This window comes from Tursiops truncatus, chromosome 13 (genome assembly GCF_011762595.2).
Source record: "Tursiops truncatus isolate mTurTru1 chromosome 13, mTurTru1.mat.Y, whole genome shotgun sequence".
Classification (NCBI taxonomy): domain Eukaryota; kingdom Metazoa; phylum Chordata; class Mammalia; order Artiodactyla; family Delphinidae; genus Tursiops; species Tursiops truncatus.
Window position 1 is genome coordinate 71,887,422 of NC_047046.1, and position 20,865 is coordinate 71,908,286.

At 42.2% G+C, this 20,865-nt stretch overlaps 1 protein-coding gene across 3 annotated transcripts in view; it reads right to left on the minus strand.

Moving 5' to 3' along the window:
- The window catches only part of ATP8B1 (ATPase phospholipid transporting 8B1), a 113,553-nt gene that overhangs the window by 25,297 nt on the left and 67,391 nt on the right, over positions 1 to 20,865 (minus strand). For 2 of the 3 annotated variants that reach the window (XM_019937111.3, XM_019937113.3), the window contains exons 3-15: positions 17,664 to 17,761; positions 15,846 to 15,959; positions 14,157 to 14,255; positions 13,982 to 14,043; positions 10,995 to 11,067; positions 10,810 to 10,880; positions 9,091 to 9,173; positions 8,812 to 8,970; positions 8,554 to 8,642; positions 6,283 to 6,473; positions 3,478 to 3,686; positions 1,979 to 2,022; positions 1,176 to 1,332 (exon numbers count right to left, since the gene is read on the minus strand). In XM_019937111.3, the coding sequence (XP_019792670.1) occupies positions 1,176 to 1,332; positions 1,979 to 2,022; positions 3,478 to 3,686; positions 6,283 to 6,473; positions 8,554 to 8,642; positions 8,812 to 8,970; positions 9,091 to 9,173; positions 10,810 to 10,880; positions 10,995 to 11,067; positions 13,982 to 14,043; positions 14,157 to 14,255; positions 15,846 to 15,959; positions 17,664 to 17,761 (1,449 nt within the window). The remainder of the gene's footprint in view (positions 1 to 1,175; positions 1,333 to 1,978; positions 2,023 to 3,477; positions 3,687 to 6,282; positions 6,474 to 8,553; positions 8,643 to 8,811; positions 8,971 to 9,090; positions 9,174 to 10,809; positions 10,881 to 10,994; positions 11,068 to 13,981; positions 14,044 to 14,156; positions 14,256 to 15,845; positions 15,960 to 17,663; positions 17,762 to 20,865) is intronic. The other variant, XM_073790770.1, reaches the window with a different exon arrangement.

Genomic DNA, 20,865 nt, shown 5'->3' on the forward strand with positions numbered 1-20,865 from the left:
AATCTACAAGTCAGCTTGCTTGTTCCCATGCAAATACACATGAATTATGTTCCTTCAAAAGAAAAAGGCACCTTCAGGAGGCCTAGGCTTTTGGCTGCTACTACTTCAAACCCCAAACATATCTGAATGTAAAAAATAAGTTCTCTCTGAAATTATTTTGTAGTAAAGACTGTCCAAGTTTAAAGTCCCCTTATCATCCAGATAAGGTGTGACTCTTCATAAATATTAAGTATTCAGATAGTGAGAAGATTTTGATTCTTCTGTTAGAATGCAAGAGTCAATCATTTTTCTTCCTGATAAGATTTCAATTCCAAAGTGATAAACACATCTGGCGCTAGAACTGTGAAGGAGATGTATATTTCCGGAGGCCAGGAGCCTGTTTCATGCGTTGCTGCCTCGTATACCATCTAGTGGAAGGGGCCCACAGACAGTCGTCGTTTGGGTGGAGATTCGACAAACTTGTCACGCACACAACTCTTTTTTTATTTTTCCTTTGGACAGTAATATGTGTTATTATAGGAAATATGTATACACCTTGTTATATTTGTACTTTGAATTAATTTAGTGATGATTTGCAATATGCTATGTGGATTCAGGCTGCAATCATTTGAAACTTGACATGATAGATACCATCGTAATTCATATGCTCCTGTGATTCTAAAGTTTAAATCTCACCAGGTTGAGATGGGAATTTTCAGAAGTCATTTACTTTGAGGGTATTTGGGTTCTCTGAAATATGTGACAGGATCCCTGGGAGAAGGACTTTAAGACAGTTGCACTGCTATCCATTCACTTCTTTTCCCCAGAGGGGATTAAAAAAAAAAAAGGACTCAGGCGACCTGGTCTAACTGTGTTGTCAGCTGGCCCTCTGGGTAAACAGACCAATCATATTTTTTAGGAAGAAGAAAGCTTGTATCAGAAACGCCTTTTGCAGGATATCTCTGGCAAAGAATTACCTATGGGAAATAGAACCCAGGATCTAGAAGGCAAGGCTCCCTGGAGTATGCCATGTAAGCCATGCACTTCTCTGGGGTATAAAATATCATAATTGAAACCTAACTGAAACACCTCTAGTTCATACAACTCTTTATATGTGCATTCGAGTCCCAAGCACGAGTTCCCCGTAAACTAAAAAAACTGGTCCCCAGTGTCCGAGATGCGAGAGCCACACTCACCGTCGAGCCTGTCCACCATGACCGTGTGGCACACCGCCAGCAGGAAGAAAAACTGTCGCACTTCCGGCTCCTTCCCCGACTGGATTTGCTCGACGAGATAATGGTCATAAAATACAAGCTTCCCATCGGAATACGTATTCCAGCTAAAATCCACTGGCTGAAAGAAGCAGAGGAGGAAAAGTCAGTGTGATTTAAAAGAAACAACTTGGGCTTCACAAATGACAGGAACTTTTCTCTGAAGCCGTGTCTTCATGCAAGCATCACCTTAGGATTTTAACACGTTCTGAAGTGTCAAGAGGCTCACATCTGTCTTAACACAGCCTGTTGTGAGTTGAATTGTGTCCACTCAAAAAGAAATGTTGTCCTAACCCCTGGTACCTGGGAATAGGACCTTCTTTGGATATAAGGTCTTGGTCGAGGTAATCAAAATTAGGGTATACTGGATTGGGGGGGCCCTAATCCAATGACTGGTATCTTTATAAAAGGAGGGAAATCTGGACACAGACACACAGGCAGAAGGCCATGTGACGACACAGGCAGACTTCTGAGTGCTGAGTCCACAAGCCAAGGAATGTCAAGGACTGCAGGCAACCACCAGAACCTAGGAAAAGGCAAGCAAGGATTCTGCCCTAGAGCCTCCAGAGGGAGCGTGGCCCTGCTGACACCCTAATTTCAAACTTTTAGCCTCCAGAGCTGTGAGGGAATACATTATTGTTGCTCTAAGCCACCCATTTTATGGTGGTTTGTTACAGCCCAGGAAACTCATACACAACCCAAGAGATTTCCTAAGTGAAAGGACTCACCTCTATTTTGCTATGACTGTTCTGAGAAGCATCCCGATGGTCTCCTGTGAACAAACAGGACAAAACAAATTGAGTCAACGGGTCTCAAAGCCTGTTTCTGGACAGCCCTCGAGTTAAGAATGGTTTTTCAAGAGTTTTAAAAAACAAACAAAGCATAACAAAGAAGATATTTGATACCGACCATATGTGGCCGGCAAAGGCTAAAATATTTCCTATCTGGCTCTTTACAGAAAAAGTGTGCTGGTTTCTGGTCTAGAGGTTCAAATACTGGCAAATTGTGTCCGTCTACACTGCCATCTCCTCTGGGGCCAGAATCACGTCCTATGAAGTGCTTTACTGCCGCCCTCCCCCAGCTCAGAAGGAACCACCACCCACGCAGAGGAGAACCCCTTCCTCAAGCCTTCAGCATCCCACCTTCCTCACTGATGTTCTGGGAAAGTACCATACACAGCACAAAGTTTCCTCCAAGTGGAAAGCATGTAATGTTATGCTTACAGCTTTTAAAAGAATTATATCGTGTTTCTTTAAAAGTTAGAGCACCCTATTTGAATACAGCATTAGCCTTGAATCTATAGCACATTTCAGAATATCAAATGGAAATCAATTTTTAAAATATAATTGTAGTGAAATACACGTTAATATACAATTTACCATCTCAACTATTTTTTTTTTATTTGGTGGTACGCGGGCCTCTCACTGCTGTGGCCTCTCCTGTTGCGGAGCACAGGCTCCGGACGCGCAGGCTCAGCGGCCATGGCTCACGGGCCCAGCCGCTCCGCGGCATGTGGGATCCTCCCAGACCGGGGCACAAACCCGCGTCCCCTGCATAGGCAGGCGGACTCTCAACCACTGCGCCACCAGGGAAGCCCCATCTCAACTATTTTTGAGTGAACAGTTCAGCCGCACTAAGTCCAATCACACAGCTGTGCAGCCATCAACACCATCCATGTCCACGGCTCTTTCGTCTGGTAAAATTGAAACTCTGTGCTCATTACACACTAACTCCTCAGCCCCTGGCAACCACCATTCTACTCTCTGTCTCTATGAATTTGACTCCTCCACGTACCTCAAATAAGTGGAATCATACAATATGTGTCCTTCCGTGCCTGGCTTATTTCACTTAGCAGAATGACCTCAAGCTTCATCCATGTCGTAGCAAGTTTCAGAATCGCCTTCATTTTTAAGGCTGAAGAAAATCCCATTGTGTGTATATACCACATTTTCCTTACCCATTCATCCACTGATGGACACTCAGGTTCCTTCTAAACCTTCACCACTGTGAATAATGCTGCTACGAACATGGGTGTGCACATATTGCTCGAGTTCCTGCTTTCCGTTCATTTGGGGTGTGCACCCAGGAGCAGAATTGCTGGGTCACATGACAAGTTACATTTTTGCGGAATGTGTACCTATTTCTGACTCCTGACCTCCCCGAGCCACTCTGGGAAGGCAGCCTCTGGTCACACATGCCCAGGGACTGAGTCACAGCTTCCACTCACCGTAAATTTGCCCGTTGATGCAGCATTTTTTAAAGGTCATGATGTTCTGTGTGAGCGTCCCTGTCTTGTCAGAGAAGATGTAATGGATCTGCCCGAGCTGCTCATTCAGCGTGGTGGTTCTTGCCTTCGCGGGCGTGTCTTTCTCAGGATAGTACATCTGCAGGTCCCAGTTGATGAAGTAACTCTGTCCAAGACGAATCACTTCCACGCTAGGAAGACAAAAGATTACTTTTGATCGAGCTCTCAGATATGAGTGGCAGGCAGTGGATCTTGTCCTAACTTTGCGCCAGGAGCGAGCTGCTTATCTATTGATACAAAGAGACAAGCCCTGCGGTGACCCATGTGCCCAGTCTCTGGGTTCTCCTGACCAAACACATCTTTCTCCAGCTGCAGGGTCAAAGTGTCCTCTCATTGTGATTTCCTACTCACTCCTGAGCACATCTGGCCACGGCACCCCACATTCAGAACACGCCACCCACACGGGTGACATGGTAACACTGCAGGGGGCACCCTAGGATGTGACAGCTTCTACTCTTTTCTCTCATTCCCCATCGCACTCAGAGACAACTGGAAAGGCATGTTCACCTTTGCCCTCAACTGGAGGACAAAGGGAGTGAGGGTCCACTAGGTTATACACCCGTGTGTACTCTCAAGTGGGACAAAGGGCTTTTGACAAATAACCCCTAAAGCATGGTTTTTTCCTAAATTGTTTTTTTAACCATTTTTTAATTGAAGTATATTGTGTTAGTTTCAGGTATACAGCAAAGTGATTCAGTGATATATATATATTTTTTGAGGAATGTGTACCTATATTTACATATTCTTTTTCAGATTCTTTTCCATTATAGGTTATTACAAGATACTGAATATAGTTCCCTGTGCTAAACAGTAGGTCCTTGTCATTTATCCATTTTGTATACAGTCCTAAATTCTTATAAGGTTACAGAATGTCCAAAATACGATATTCTAAAAGGATAATTTCCATTTAAAAACTATAACTGATTAAATCTATCTCAACTATGTAAGAAAGGTGCTTACACATCCGGCAACTGTTCAGTGGGCAAAGAATGTGTCTATAATAAGCTAAACAAATGGAAAAATAACTCCCTCCTTCTCTCCTCCCTTCTGTATTTCCTGAGTGCCTATTGTGTACCAGACACCATCCTAGGTACAGGGGACACATCAGTAAACAAAAGAGACAAAAACCCTGCTCTCAAGGAGGTTACCTTCTAATGGAGATGGACAAATAAATAAACTGGTAAACACACAGTATATCAGGTGATGAAAATTCTCTGCAGAAAATCAAAGCAGGGTGAGGGGAGCTGGAGACCGACAGGCAGAGGAAGTGATGTTTAAGAAAGAGAGGGTCAGGAAAAGCCAGGGGGATAAGGTGACTTTTGAACAGAGATCTGAAGGAAATGAAAGAGCAACCATGTAGATATGGAGGGGAAAAGCATGTTACAGGTGGAGGTCAGAGCAGGCGCAAAGGCCCTGTGGCAGGCACTGGTACGACTGAGGAATTCAAGGAGGCTAGAGATGAGGGAGTCCAGGGAGTGGGTAGAGATGCTGGAGGTTATGGTTGGGTGTGGAGGGCAGAGCAGCAGATCACATGGGCCTTGTGGGTACAGTGTGGCTTCAGTGAGTCTTTTCTGAATGAATAGACTGTAGGGTTAAAAACAAAGCAGAGATACTATCTGAAATGACCTGATCGATTTATAGTTTGAAAGGACCTTTACTTCCAAGAGAAACAAAGAAAATCATATTAGTCACATGATGTGGCTTTTTAAACCTAAAACTACATATACGGTTTATTTCATAACATACATTTATAGATAGAGACAAAATCATCTGTATAATAGTTCCCCTAACAAAGGTAAAACTCATCTCAGTTTTTTTTTTTTTAAATAACTGCAAACACATGGCTCCCCAGGGCTTTACTTCATGTTAAAAGAACAATAGTAACTACCTGTAATAAAATTAAAAATAAAACAAATGCACATGTAATAAAATTAAAATAAAATAAATGCTTCTAATTACAGGTGTGCATGTGGCCCTATATGCCTCTGGGCTATTACTTCTCGGAACTAAGAGAAGCTCTGAATGCTGGGAATATCTCAAGGCACCATTTCTCTCCCAACGGTCTGAAGTTCAATTGACCAGGGATAGTGAACTTTGATATTAAAAAACGAAAAAGTAAAAAAGTCCGAAATATCACAAAACAAGGTGATGACCATTTGTCAGAGATACGATCCTGACTCTTATCGCGGTTGAGGTTGAGATGAGAAACACAGAACATTTTGAGAGGTTGACGGTGGGCAGGGAGAGTGGTATTCCCATTAGAAGGCAGCATCCAGGAAACCCAGTGAGTTTTCCAAGCAATAGGTATAGCAGGTGGTAATAAAGAAGACACAGAAAAGAGGTTAGGAAGGCTCCTGAAAAGGAAAACAACCAAGTTATTCCACGACGTTGTAAATCTTCACACAGCTCTTTCTGGTGCTTGGGCTTTGGAGCCCACCAAGAAGGAACCTTGCCAAGCAAGTGACTAAGGAGTAGAGTTTGATCTCTGAATCTGGTAGCCGTATCTGTCAAGAGGTCGAGATAAAAGATGCTGTGTCTGGCACAGAGCAGACACACCAACGTTAATTTCCTTTCCCCGTATCACCCTCAAATCTGAAATGAAAGCTATTTTCTTACTTGTTCCTTATGACCTTTGAAACAAGAATTGCTAGAGCTGAAGGTGTTAAGTTGGGAAGATGTACTGTGTTCTTCCATTAAAGCAAAAGGCCAAAGAGAAGACAGCCTTACCTGACGTAGAGAGAGATGGGCACCAGGGTATTCAGAACAATGATGTAGCCCCAGAAATTTAGGAATCCACGGTAGGAGGGTGTGGTGTCTTCTCCATCATAGAGGTACCAAGAATAATTGCCAACTTGAGCTTCCCAGTAAGCATGGCCGATGGCAAGACCCGCAGAAAGCAAGATAAGAACAACAAAGATCTAAAAGACATTCAACAGTTAAGTTTATTCGAAAGATGCATTATCGACCCCACGCATTTTATAGATGCTAGTTTATCTTATCGATACTTTCCTTATGTATGGTAATTTAGTAGTGTGTAAAAACAACACACTTAAAATAGAAACGGTGTCATAAGAATGCTTTGAAAGTCTATTTATTTCCATGGTTGATTGATTTATCCTACAGACCACATATAAGGTGAGGTTTTGTTCCCAAAATTATCTTTCAGAAGACAAGGTGGTATCTTACATTCAAATCTTTAAATATTCTCATATTATTGGACATCCTCTCAATTACTTTTCCTTTGAACAATAGCACGCTGTTTGGGAAAGACACCTTACCTTAGCGTGAAACAATTTCAAAGAATGCTAAATTGGGATACGTATAGAAAATGTTGGAAGGAAATGATTTTTTTTAAAGAAGAAGGCAAGAAAATTTTACCCAGATTTGGGTAATTATTCCTGAAGGTTTAATGATCACTTAACATTTACGATCCTTTAAGAAGTCATATAGTAAGTATTCTGTTGTGGAAATTGAGCATATACTTAAGGGATGAATAAAAAAGTCAACAGCCCTAGTGCTAGTTGGTTATTTGCGGGTAAGAATAAAATTTCCAGGGGCAAATTTAATTTTCTGGACACAGATTCCGAAAGTGCTCTATTTCAAAAGAACTTGGCACAGAGGAGAGATGATGAGCACCTCGTGAAGGCTCACACCATAACCAAGACAATGACATGGAAGATGCATCAGAAAAGTTCAAATGAAGTTTTCATGAAATGCGAGAGCAGGGAAAAACGAATTGTCCTTAAATTAATATATTACTTCTGTGTAATTTTGAATATGTATATGCAATTGAAGTACTATAAGTATTATAAGTCTCTAAAAGTTTACGTATTCAAATTAAACTATATCAGATTGATCAAAATGGTGGACTAGAAGGACCTGGAATTCACCTCCCCTGTGAACACACCAAACTAAACTAAATACCTGAAAAAACTTCTCATTGGCAAACTGGAGGACTGCCTGATATTTAGGGCCACCCTACATGCAGAACAGTTAACATAGCAGTCCTGAGACTGCTATCCTTAGAAGGCCTGTTTGCAAGGTTGACTGTTGGCTGGCTTCTGAGAACTTAGATTTTGGAAGGGTTTCCTGATTCCTTATTTCTTATTCTCTGACAAGAATGGCTCACTGTGTCTAACTATTTGTGTAAAACAATATGTTTTATGCTGAATACCCACATTCCTTTAGGGAGTCTGAAATTTTGGTACATGCCAGGCAGATAAGTGCCTACACGACCAGACCCCAATAAAACCCAGGCACTGAGTCTCTAATGAGCTTCTCTGGTATAACCAACATTTCACATGGGCTGACACAAGTTGTCACTGGGGAGGATTAAGTGTGTCTGGTGTGTATGACCCCACTGGGTGTGTATGACCCCACTGGGAGAGGACTCTTGGAAGCTTGCGCCTGGTTTCCTCTGAACTTTTCCCCTGAGCCTTCTCCCTTTGCTGATCTTACTTTGTAATAAGCAAGAATTATCATAATAAATTCTAACTATAAGGACAACTATACACTGAATTCTATAAGTCCTCCTAGTGAATCATCAAAACTGGGGGTGGTCTTGGGACCCTTGAGAGAACTTATACCTAAATTTGCCTTATATTTGGACTCATACAGTACATGTTGGGGGGCAAAAAAAAAAAGGTTGGCTTTTAAGAGAACTATCCCTATGGGAAACTAACAGCAGTAAAATCAACCCTACATTGACTTTAGGAGTCCAGTCCCACTAACTTATCTAAGGCTCCCTGGTTTCCCAACTGATCACTTCACTCATCAACTCAGGATACCCAACAACTGAAATTTACATTCCCAGGGAGATTCTCCAATTAGAAATGTAGCATTTCTGAGAAAAGGTGAGGGAACCTCCTCTCCCACCCACCCCCTCCCAACTCTGGTGCACCTTGTGAACTTTCCTACTTGGCCTACAGAGATAAGACTTCTCTGCGTCAACAAATCTAGACCAAAAGACAGCAATCTACCAAAACAGAAAATAAATACCGTATACACCATGTAGTTCATCAAGTAATCAATTTTAGTTCTTTTAAATCTGGTTTTCCCACTATTCTTCATTATTTTAGTGTCAGCACCTAAAAATGGAAAATTCAATATGATCAACAATGGGGAAAATCAATTCACTGGCATGTCAATAAAATGACTCTTTCTTTGGTTTCAACGGAGAAAGGACATAAAATCAATTTCCTCCTTTAAATTTTTAATGAGCCTACAGATCGATTTCCCAAGAGACTCAGAAAGTACCTGCAAAAATGACCAATCCATGGCAGAAATCAGTGTTCCTGATTACACAGCCGCGTAACAAAATTTTATCAGCATCCAAAGGAAAACTTGTATTTCTCCAAAACAGTGTTCCTGTAAACTTATCTAGTCGGTTATTCGGTTCCTCACATTCAATAAAACCTTTTAAAGGAGATATGATCTACATAAGTGCTCACATATGAAAGATTTTCTGGTTTTAATTAATACGGACTGAATCAAGCAATGAAAATTTGAAACAAAGGAAGACATGTTTGCACAAACCATCAAATGTTGCCAATGAATTTTCTTTCTGGAGATGCTGGTGTGTGATTTCAAGTGCCATTTTGAACTTTAAATTGGTTTCTCTAAAGGAAGAGGAAAAAAAAATTAAATGAACAAATGTCAGAGTTTGAACAGGAAGTTAAAGAAAATTGTACAAAGTAACATTAGGCATACCTGGAAGTGAAAGGTAAATAATTAGTTTTTTTCTATTTTCAAACTCTCTGTTCACTTTGGAACTTCAGGTTTGGATGAAGTTATCCCCTGAACTAGATAAAAATCCCTGACCTGGGAAATCTTGGCCCCCTTTGCTGTTTGTTACAGTGAGGCAATCTGGGTAGGACAGAGGTACCCAGAAGCTTCCTTTCCCACTTCTTACTCACTTAATTCTTACCACCAACCTGAACTATCAAACTGCTGTTTAAAAACTCAGCTTCTAATACTTAATCACACTAAGATAATTCTACAAAACACATTTGTGTTTGAAAGGGTCAAGACTCTATCAATTTAATATTTTCTAGAGTGATAACTGGATCCTATGTCTTTGAGAGTTTAATTCTATCTAAAAAAGGACATGGTCACCTTACCCCCAATACTTGGCATGTTCCCACCGCAGTGGAAGGCTAGGCACATGCAAGAGGACACGCAGGGCCAGGCTGCGCACACATGCTCTGGAAAGCAAGCCTTTCTTACTATGATGAATGACTTTTTTCAAGTTCCACAAATACTGACTGGGGATTTCCATGCTCTAAGAAGTAGACCAGTGGTTCTCAACCTTCCATTCTGTTTGCTCTGACAGAGCACGCTAGCATTTTATATCTTTGTAAAACTTTAGAATCTCTCACTCACGGGAATAAGAGCTGTTGTACAGTTAAGGTTGAACAATCAACAGACTGATGTATAGAGCAAAGAAAGCCCTCGTTTTTACTCAGATGATCTCAGCTCTCCATCACGAAGCTTACACACATCTAGGGTGTGGGGAAAGGGGTTCATGCCAGAATGGAAAGCACAGGCACTGGCCTTGGGAGCGAGCACAGGGGAGTAGCACTCCACCTCTGCCACCCACTGTGTGACCTTGGGCAGGCGGCCTCCCCTCCAGTGCCTCAGTTTCCTCATGGGTAACTTCGAGGTAATAATAATATTGCCTCATAGGGTTGTTGAAAAGATTAAATGAGCTACTATGCAAAACTAATGCAATCTAGTCGGCACTCCATAAATATACTGAAAACGGGTCAAAATGGTCAAAAATGGAAGTTTATCTTTTCAAGTGGTAGCATAATAACCAAAACCTACAAAGGGGGAAAATAGTCCACTGGCAAAGACTTTAAAAATCTATTCTTTTTATCCAAAACAGATACTAATAGCCATTCATCTGTGTCTGAGCACTGATCAGCAGCTTACAAAGGGCTCAGGCATACATTGTGTCATCAAACCTTCTACTTTCCCTGAAAATGGGCTTTCAGATGTGGCGATGGAATAGGCAAAGAGAAGTTGGTATACTAGGGAGTCAGACCACTGTTGTCTTACTGTTGGTCCTTCTAGGTACTAACGAGGCAAAGACAAAGAGAGGCTGGTCTCCTACAGAGGTTGCTGGGCAGCCAGCAGGGGGTAGAGGTAAGGCCAGACCTCAGGGCTTCTCATCCAAGTGCACAGCTTTCAATGTAACAAAGGTTAGCCTTCCAAAGGTTAGCTTTCCAACAGGCCCAGCTAAGACCCACTCACCCATCCAGTTCAGCCGTTTCCACGTAGCAGAGGCTGTTAGGTTCAGAGCTGGACAGCAGCAGGATGTCAGCCTGTTTGAAACAAAACACACCAATAACACAGAGAGACCCCGACCCCCCAGGCAAAACTGAGCACCAGGTCAGATGTGAGGGCAAGGAATGAGACAGCAGAGTTTGTCCACTTACTGGGATGAAATCATTTTTTTTCAGACGAATGACATCTCCGACTTGAATCTCTTTCCACTTGGCAATTTTGAACCTAAATATTAAAAAAAAAAAAATGATAGTTTAGTGGCTTTTTAAAGTTACTGGCAAGGGATTTGGAATTATTCTGTCTGGAAGCCAAAGATTCTGGGAAAACATATACATCACAGGGAAAAGGAGTGCCAGAAGTTCAGCCATCTGATGATTAAGGGGTCACAGGACCGTCATCTCCTCTGAAGGAAGGAACAATGGCGGTGCTGACTTTGATGTGTCCTTTCCATTCTATGTTGTATAACTGAGGTCAATGGGGGCTCCTTAAATGTGTGGGAAGGAGACACATGCCACCCCTCTGTTTCTGCTCATGTCCTGTACTCCCAGCCCTTCTCCTTCCTTTCCTCTCAGTTATCCATCACCTGCTGGTCCCAGGACAGGGATGCACTATGGCTCCCACATGGGCCACCTGGAATCATCCTGGAGCTCTAGTGCTGGCCTCCTCTCTACTGTTTAAAGTTATCTTTTTGATGAGTGTGTACCACTTTCCTAATGAATCTCCTAAGGATATTGATAAAATAAAAAGATTGCTTCCTTCAGTATTCAATTCTACTGGAAACACCCATTTAAATGTTTAACAAGTCAACATTTTTAAAAAGTTTTAAAAATATAGTATAGGCAGACCTTGGAGATACTGCAGGTTCAGTTCCAGACCACCACAACAAAGCAAATATTGCAATAAAGCGAGTCATATGAAATTTTTGGTTTCCAGTGCATATAAGTGTTATGTTTACACTATACTGTAGTCTATTAGGTGTGCAATAGCATTATATCTAAAAAAAATGTACATACATTCTTTAAAAATACTCTATTGCTAAAAAACTCTGTCATCTGAGCCTTTAGTGAGTTGCAATCTTTTTGCAAAAGCAACATCAAAGATCACTGATCACAGATCACCATAACAAAAAAAATAATAATGATTAAGTTTGAAATATTTCAAGAATTACCAAAATGTGACAGAGACACGAAATGAGCAAATGCTGTTGGAAATACGGCAGCTTGCTTGATGCAGGGTTGCCACAAACCTTCAATTTGTTAAAAAAATGCAGTATTTGTGAAGCGCAATAATGCAAAATGCAATAAAGTAAGGTCTGCCTGTTGTCTGTTTTAAAGGTTTTCATTATAGAAAAGATATCCCTAACAGATATTATGAACCTACCACAACTAATATCCTTAATTGTTTTGGAGACAGAAATCCAATTACTATGTTGGTCCTCCCGTTAATTTATGGATAAAAGAGACCTGGAGATTTAAGGTACATTTAAAATATACACTTATACCTCAGTCTCCCCAGTTTTACAAGAATTTAATACACAATTTTTAATCTCAAGATTTTTCTTAACCTGGCTTATCTTTCACTAAGAGGAATGGTAGTTAGTTTATATTTTAATATTTCTGAAATGGTCAATTAGCAATTTGCGTGTGGGTCTCAATTATAAATGAATAAGTTAAGCACCTTCTTGCCACGGCTCTTCAGGGGTATTAGAAGCAATTCCGTTCGACTCTTCCACTGTGATGTCCAGTTTCCCCTTGGGAGACCCCTGTCACTTTGCCCCACGGATGCCCGAGTCCCCATACATGGGCTGTCGGGGCCACAGTCATGCCTATATGCAGTCCTAACCCCAGTTAAAGGCTACTCAGAGCTACTCTTTACCAGTGTAGTCGGCCGGGCTGTGGGCTACACGGGGGTCTGGCTATGAATCTCACCACCATCCACGACAGTGATTCTAAGTGACTTGAAAGGTAACCTTTGGAACAGAATCTATTTATTTGGAAGGGCAAAAAAGCATCTAAACATATTTATAGATTAAAATCGTCTATATTCAAAGTAGACACCACTGAAGTGTGGCTATAACTCGGGTTATTTTCCTCAGTGTTGACACACGAAACGTCTTTGAATTGGGGCTTAGTCGCTATTTTTAGCACTTGAATTTGTAGTTCTGCCTGGAAGCTCTTGCTCAGAAAACGACTCACCACTGGTCCCTGAGTTGGCACGTCAGTCACCACTGACTACATTACTTTAGCAAACACTGAGGAGCACGTTCTGTGCACTGGTTGCTCAGGCGGACACAAAAACAAATACCACCAGGTGCAGTCTCCCCGAGAAACTCAGAGTCCCAGAGAGATGAGACTTCCACACAAATAATTCTAATGAAATTCAGATCATAATAAGAAAGATGACTACAAAACGCTCTGAAAACACAGTGAGGGACTTCCCCGGTGGCGCAGTGGTTAAGAATCCGCCTGCCAATGCAGGGGACACAGGTTCGAGCCCTGGTCCGGGAAGATCCCACATGCTGCGGAGCAACTAAGCCCGTGTGCCACAACTACTGAGCCTGCGCTCTAGAGCCCATGAGTAACAACTACTGAGCCCGCGTGCCACAACTATTGAGCCCGCGTGCCACAACTACTGAAGCCCGCGCACCTAGAGCCCGTGCTCCGCAACAAAGACAAGCCAACGCAATGAGAAGCCTGTGCACCGCAACGAAGAGTAGCCCCCGCTCACCTCAACTAGAGAAAGCCCATGCGCAGCAACGAAATAAATAAATATCTAAATAAATAAATTTATTAAAAACAGTGAAGGAAGAAATCACTGTAGCTGGGGAGTCAGGAAGGGTGTCAGGTCATCTGGGCAAAGCCCTGGGCAGCATAAGTTTGGGAAGAGCAGAGATGAAGCGGCACACTCCAGGATGAGTGTAAACACAGGAGTGCCGAGGACACAGAGCCCCATCGGGCAACCGCCTGGACCCCAACTTGGGTATAGCTTTGTCTTAGGAAGTGAAGAGAGGCCTTTATAAGGAAAAGGTTCATGCACTGATAGACTTTCAAGTTCAAATAGTTATCTCTAAGGATGTTTCCAGATGTATTTGTACAACACATCCTTGGAAGAAAGTCACACATTGAGAAAAGCATGGTACCTGCCATCCTTAATGACTTCACACGTCCTATTGTTGATTTCGTTGTCCATTTTATGGCGAGCCTTGAGAGGAGGGATGGGAAAGGTTATTTTAATAATCTCAAAATGCCAAGTATTAATGCCACTTGAAAATACGCTTGCAGCAGTGAGGAGGAAGCTGCGGAAAAAATCCTTACCACATCGTCCACGAGGTCTTTGATGGCCGTGATGCCCAGCACCACCAGCAAGGGCACCAGGGTGGTATACCACGCCAGGGTCGTGATTTGAGGGATTGCCTGAAAGAGATAAAAAAGAAGGCGTACGTGTGTGCCCAGGAAGGCACAGCTAACCTACAGGCAACTGCTAACTCTACGCTTGTTGATTCTAAGGCTAATCTCCATTATCGTCCAGGTCTGCATCCTGCCAAGCAGGCATGAAAAGGTGCTGAAGCACCCAGCTAACCTTTCTCGTGCCTCTCTCTCTCTCTCTCTCTCTCTCTCTCTCTCTGTCTCTCTCTCACTTCTGGTCTCCTGGGACACAGCCCAGAGGACAGTGGCTCCTGGTCTCATTATGGCTTTCACTGGACACCAAGGAAGCTTTGTAACATGATATCTAAGAGAGAAATGCTCCAAACCTTTTGTGAAGGTCATAATTAACTACGGGCAGGCACTGTAGGGTCCCAGGGAGAAGCAGTCCCTTAACTTTTAGGGACTGCATACAGCAGGCTCTACGCTGCTGGTTGTTCAGCAGTGGTCTCTGAGGGTCCCATGATGGAGGCAAAAACGGCAGTAGATAGTGGCTGGCTCTGGATTGGGTGGGGCATCTATGGGACCATTAGAAGAAAGTGCTTCCTTCATGGTCCTTGCTATCGGTCTAGCCAAGAAAGAGGGTGGCCTTGCAGGAAGCCTCGCATCCATCAAGATGGCCATCAAGTTGGAATAAAAGATTGGGAAGCAAGTAAAGACCTCTTGCAACCATCCTATTGATCGTCAGGCCATATCATGTAGTGGTTAAAATGACAAGCTTTGGAGTCAAACTCCTGGATCCAAGTCCTACCCAGCCTCGCCACGTAGGGTTATAGGACCTGAAGCAAGTTCCTCTACCTCACCAGCCTTCAGTTCTTCTCTGCAAATTGAAGGTTATGATAGTACTTAACGAGCACAAGAATTAAGTGAAGTAACAGTGCGAGGAAAGGGCTGTCTAGGGCTATTACTAGTTCCCTAATCTGGATCACCGTACCTTCAGAAAAGATAATTAGGGGATGGTTAGAAGAGAGAAAGCTCATTTCCCACATTATTGTCAATGGGCGGAACTCCCCTTTTCCGTCTAGAAGGAAGTAAAGGGAAGGTAGCACTTTGCTATCCAGATACGTGAATTCCTTGCCACGATTAAGATAAAAAAACAACAACAACAAAAAACCTCAGGAAAAAATTAGGCCTTTCCAGTAGTGTAAAACTAGTTCACAAAAATAATTTGAGAATTATGACCAAAATACTAATAAAAATCAATATTTTGGCATCTAAATAAAAAAATAAAGGCCAACCATGAAAAAATGGATTTAATTTTAAGGTACGATTATTTTACAAAGTGAAGATTTTAACTTTACTCACTTCAGGGAAACCAGTTTTACCACTGACATCAGTAGGAAATTGAATTTTTTAAAATACAGAATTAAAATAACATTTCCATTTGCTCCCATTCCCTGTTCATTTAACACTGTTGAGCTCGTTGTCTATAAGGCACTTTCCCTTACGTGCAGAACGCAGATGTCCGTATAGAAAACTTTCAAGATTATTCACATTTTATATGCAACTTAAACAATAACAACCTGAATGTTATTAAGTCACCATAATTCAAAACAGATTTAAGATATCAAAGGGCATTACCTGTAAGATAAGAAGGACCAGGAAATAGAAATTGGCTGCTCTCTTAAACTGCTCAAACAAATTCATTGGTAGAAAGGTAAACGCATTATACTTGTATGTTTTAATTGCATTAGTCTGTTGGAAAAAATGAGAAAGTCATTCTAAACAATGCCACACACTTATCACAGCGTCACAATGTATATACACCTGCAAAAATCACTAAGCCCTGTGGCCTACAGGGACCAAGGATGTAAGTTGTCAGAAAGATACTGAGATTTCCTTTAAGCTTTTACTTCTAACTGGGTCTCAAAATGACCCCTTGGAGGCTTATGTCAGAGACAGTAACAAGATGCAGACATTTCACCTCAAAGGTCTCTGTGGCAAATCTGGCTGTGACCAAATGGATCCTGCTGTTGGGTCCCTTGATTCCTTAGAAGCCTCCTTGAAAATGGGGCAAAGATGGGAAGAAAATAGGAGATATCAACATGGGGGGAAAAGGAACATTCTTTTACTTAAGAGGGATGGAGGCTGTGTGAGAAAAAGAGACGGGTGTGGCTGAGTTGTGTGCCCCAAAAGATATGCTCAAGTCCTCACCCCGATACCTGCGATGGTCATCTTATTTGGAAATATAGTGTTTGCAGATGTAATCAAGTTACAGTGAAGTCATGCTGGATTAAGGTGGCCCTAACCCAATGACTGCTGGCCTTAGTAGAGAAAAATTGGGCAAAGACGCAGAAACACACAGGGAGGCCCTGTGGAGACAGAGGCAGAGAGATTGGAGTGCTGCGTCTACAGGCCAAGGAACACCACGGAGTGTCAGCCAGAAGCCACAGGAGAAGTTTGGAACAGATTCTCCCTCAGATGCTCCAGAAGGAACCAACCTTGCTGACACCTTGATTTTAGACTCCTGGCCCCTTGAATCGTAAGAGAATAAATTTCTGTTGACTTAAACCACCCGAGTGGTAGCACTTCATTAGAGCAGTCCTAGGGATCTAACAGACAAACATTTCAGCCCAGACGTAGTGGGGGTTCTTTATATTTCAATGACAATAAGCATTTTTGAGGTGAAAATATCTTCAAAGTCTCTAAATCCATCACAGGCAGAGGAGGGGGAAATAAGTTACTAAGATTCCTTTCAAATTCTTATTACTGTCAAAAACAAGGCTTCTGTGATATTACTGTAGATTCTTTTATAAAATATTTTTAAAAGAGCTTTGTACACACAGAGGGGAAATTGCAATCTACACAATTTTGTTTTGTTTTAAGCCACCCCCACACACCCTTATGGTAGTTAATCTTAGTGGGATGAATAAAAATGACATTCTAGGAATCTACAGTATGACACAAATGAACCTGTCTATGAAACAGAAACAGACTCACAGACCTAGAGAACAGACTTGTGGTTGCCAAGGGGAATGGAGTGAGAGTTTGGGGTTAGCAGATTCAAACTATTATATATAGGATGGATAAACAACAAGGTCCTACTGTACAGCACAGGGAACTATAGTCAATATCCTGTGATAAACCACAATGGAAAAGAACTTTTAAAAGAATGTGTGTGTGTGTGTATATATATATGTGTATATATATATATATATATATATATATATATATAAAAAACTGAATCACTTCGCTGTTCAGCAGAAATTAACACAACATTGTAAATCAACTAGACTTCAATTTCAAAACTGACATTCTAGAGAACTAATGATGATTATCAGTAGCCCCAGGCCAGGGGTTACCTGGAAGGCAGGTACCACACGAAGCCAGTAAGCATGATGGCTACTGGGAAAAACTGGCTTTTACTAAAATTAATTTAGGAAGTTAAAATCAACTTACCGCATATTTGCTCTCCTTAATACAAAAGAACTTTGTGTTCATAAAATGAGGTTGTTCGTGGAAGCTTCGATCATTTGCTTTGACTTGCCATGTACAATCTTCAAAAAAGAAAGAGAAAAAAGTCCATCAAGTTGAAAATTCGTAGGTTGCTATGGGTTGAATTATGTCCTTCCTAGATTCACGCATTGAAGCCCTAACCCCCATCCTGTACCTCAGAATACGACCTTATTTGGAAATAGTCACTGCAGATACAATTAAGTTAAAGTGGGGTCATTAGAGTGGACCCTAATCCAATAGGACTTTAGGACAAAAGAAAATTGGGACAGAGATACCCATAGAGGGAAGACAGTGTGAAGCCACAGGGAGAAGACAGCCACTTACAAGCCAAGGAGAAAGAGGCCTGGAACAGATCCTTCCCTCACAGCCCTCAAAAGGAATCAACACCACAACACTTTGATCACAGACTTCTAGCCTCCAGAACTGTGAGACAAAAAATATCTGCTGTTCAAGCCGCCCAGTTCATGGTACTTTGTTAGGGCAGCCTGAGCAAACCAATGACCATGTTGTAACTTGACCCACTGTCCATAGAACATTCAATTCTAAAAGAGAAATCCTCATTTAAACATGGCCCGAACAAAAATCCCAGAGCTCTACAAAGTGACAGCTAAATGATTACTTCAAACTCATTTACTTGGTCTGTAAGATGTATAACCCATTACATACTTAGCGAATGAATAAATCAAAGAAAAAGGGTATCGCCGACGAATTCAACACTTTTGAGTCGTGATCACAGATCGGGGCTGTGCATGGCTTTATCCTGATGGCCAGCATCTGCTGCTGTCTTTCTAAGTTCATTCCATGCACTTAATGTCACATCTACCACTCAAACGCCAGTTCTAAATACCAGGGAACTTTAGAAAGCCCTCGGCTTCTCTGTTGCTAAAGGGAACAACTCTCAGGCGATAGGTTCCCATAAAACCTCTGACAGGCTGGGAGGACCCTCCGAGGACATGCTTGCCGACCTTCTGAATGGACAGGAAAGGTAAAGTTCACAAACAGTGAGATATAGTTTATCTCTAGCCTGATTCCTTTCCATCTCAATGGTGGAGTCCAGCTCCTAATGGAAATTTCAGCCAAAGGGACCTTCAACCTAGAGATGGGTAGCCTGGCAGTCAGGCTACAGTTGTAGGGAAGAAATTTCCACCCACCTGTTCTGTCTTTGCCCATCCGCTCTTGACTTCTACTGTCGCATGATATATGGCTCTAAAGGGAACATTTGTTCAGTGCTTAGTAGGTGCCAGGCATCATGCCAAGTAGTTAGTTAATATGTCAGTTTTACAGCTGAGGAAACGGAGGCAGAGACAGGATTCAGGGGGAGAATCAGAATTCAAAGTCTGGCAGTCTGACCCCCAAGCCAACCTCTCCATCCACCTTGCTCTACTGACTGGACTTTCTTTTGTGATTTATGCTACAAACCACCATGAGAACTGCCTTGTTAGTGAGCAGACTTGGGCGGGGGGGGGGGGGGGCGGTCACTTATCAGTATAGGGTCAACCTTTCCACTGTTACCTAATATCAGGCTGTGCTTCTTCTCCTAACAGGAAGGCATGAGTTGCCACCGCTATGAAAGCTCAAGACAAGGATATTATAACTTAGGAAGAAAAGTTCAGGAAGCACCTTTTTGGCATCAGGTCCCCCACTGACTGTGTGTTTGAACATGCACGTGAGATGAACTTCCCTTGTGTGACACACACGAGAGTGGGTGAACCAGGTGGGTTTTTTTTTCCCCACATTACTCTTTTTTTAATTAAAAAATTTTTTTTTGTATTTTGGCCACACTGTGTGGCACGTGGGATGGTTGCCGGACCAGGGGTCGAACCCAGGCCTCCGCAGTGAAAGCGCCAAATCCTAACCACTAGGCCACCAGGGCCTCCATGAACCAGGTCTTGATGAGCTCCTTCTTCTGCAAACTGACACAGAAGGGGGATCAACAACTCGTGAGATACTCTTTTTGGAGATGGGATTATATTAAAGAACATTTACAAGTAAAGGATTATAAGATTATCAATCTTATGACTACAATTATAAAAACTTAAATATGCTTTAGAAAAAAACATATTTCTTTTTTTGTTTGTTTGTTTTTTTGCGGTACACGGGCCTCTCACTGTTGTGGCCTCTCCTGCTGCAGAGCACAGGCTCCGGAGGCGCAGGCTCAGTGGCCATGGCTCACGGGCCCAGTCGTTCCGCGGCACGTGGGATCCTCCCGGACCGGGGCACGAACCTGCGTCCCCTGCATCAGCAGGCAGACTCTCAACCACTGCGCCACCAGGGAAGCCCCATATTTCATTTTTTAATGATTCACTTTCCAGACTTTTACTTCCAAGAAAGTACGTATAATACTGCAAAAGGAACAATTGCGGACTACTGAAGAAAGCAAATAATTAACCTTACGACTTTTTAAAAACCACTATACCATTATTGAAAATTTCTCTTGCATCATTTGGACTGCCATTCATTGGGTAATCATAACTGTTATGTCATGACAAATGGAAATGTTCTAAGCATCTTTTTAGCTTACATGCGATATTATCAAAAGGGAAAATTTAAATGGAACTACACGACAGCTCCTGAGGGCTGTTAGAATGTGTGCAATCAGAACATTTCTTTTCGACTGAAAAAGGAGATCGAAATGAAAGTAGGTTAAAAAAAGATATCTTACAGGGTAATCTTGAATCCATTCTATTTTATGGTAACTTGCAAATTTTTTTTTTTTTTTTTTTTTGCATATGCAGGCCTCTCTCACTGTTTTGGCCTCTCCCGTTGCGGAGCACAGGCTCTAGACGCGCAGGCTCAGCGGCCATGGCTCAGGGGTCCAGTTGCTCCACAGCATGTGGGATCTTCCCAGACCGGGGCATGAACCCATGTCCCCTGCATCGGCAGGCGGACTCTCAACCACTGCGCCACCAGGGAAGCCCAACTTGCAAATTTTTAAAGGTTTAATTTGGCTCCCAGATGACTTGTAACACATCCCTGGTCACGAGTGTTCTAGAATACCTCTGAGAACTGCCGTTCAAAAATTCAGGAAGGTTGAGAAGAAAAACAGACAAGATTCCTCGAGAAGGGAGAAAAGACCAATGAGAAGGGATAAAAATCAATCTCAGAAATACTCAAGAGGAAAGAATAAGCTGCCCTGTTAATGAGC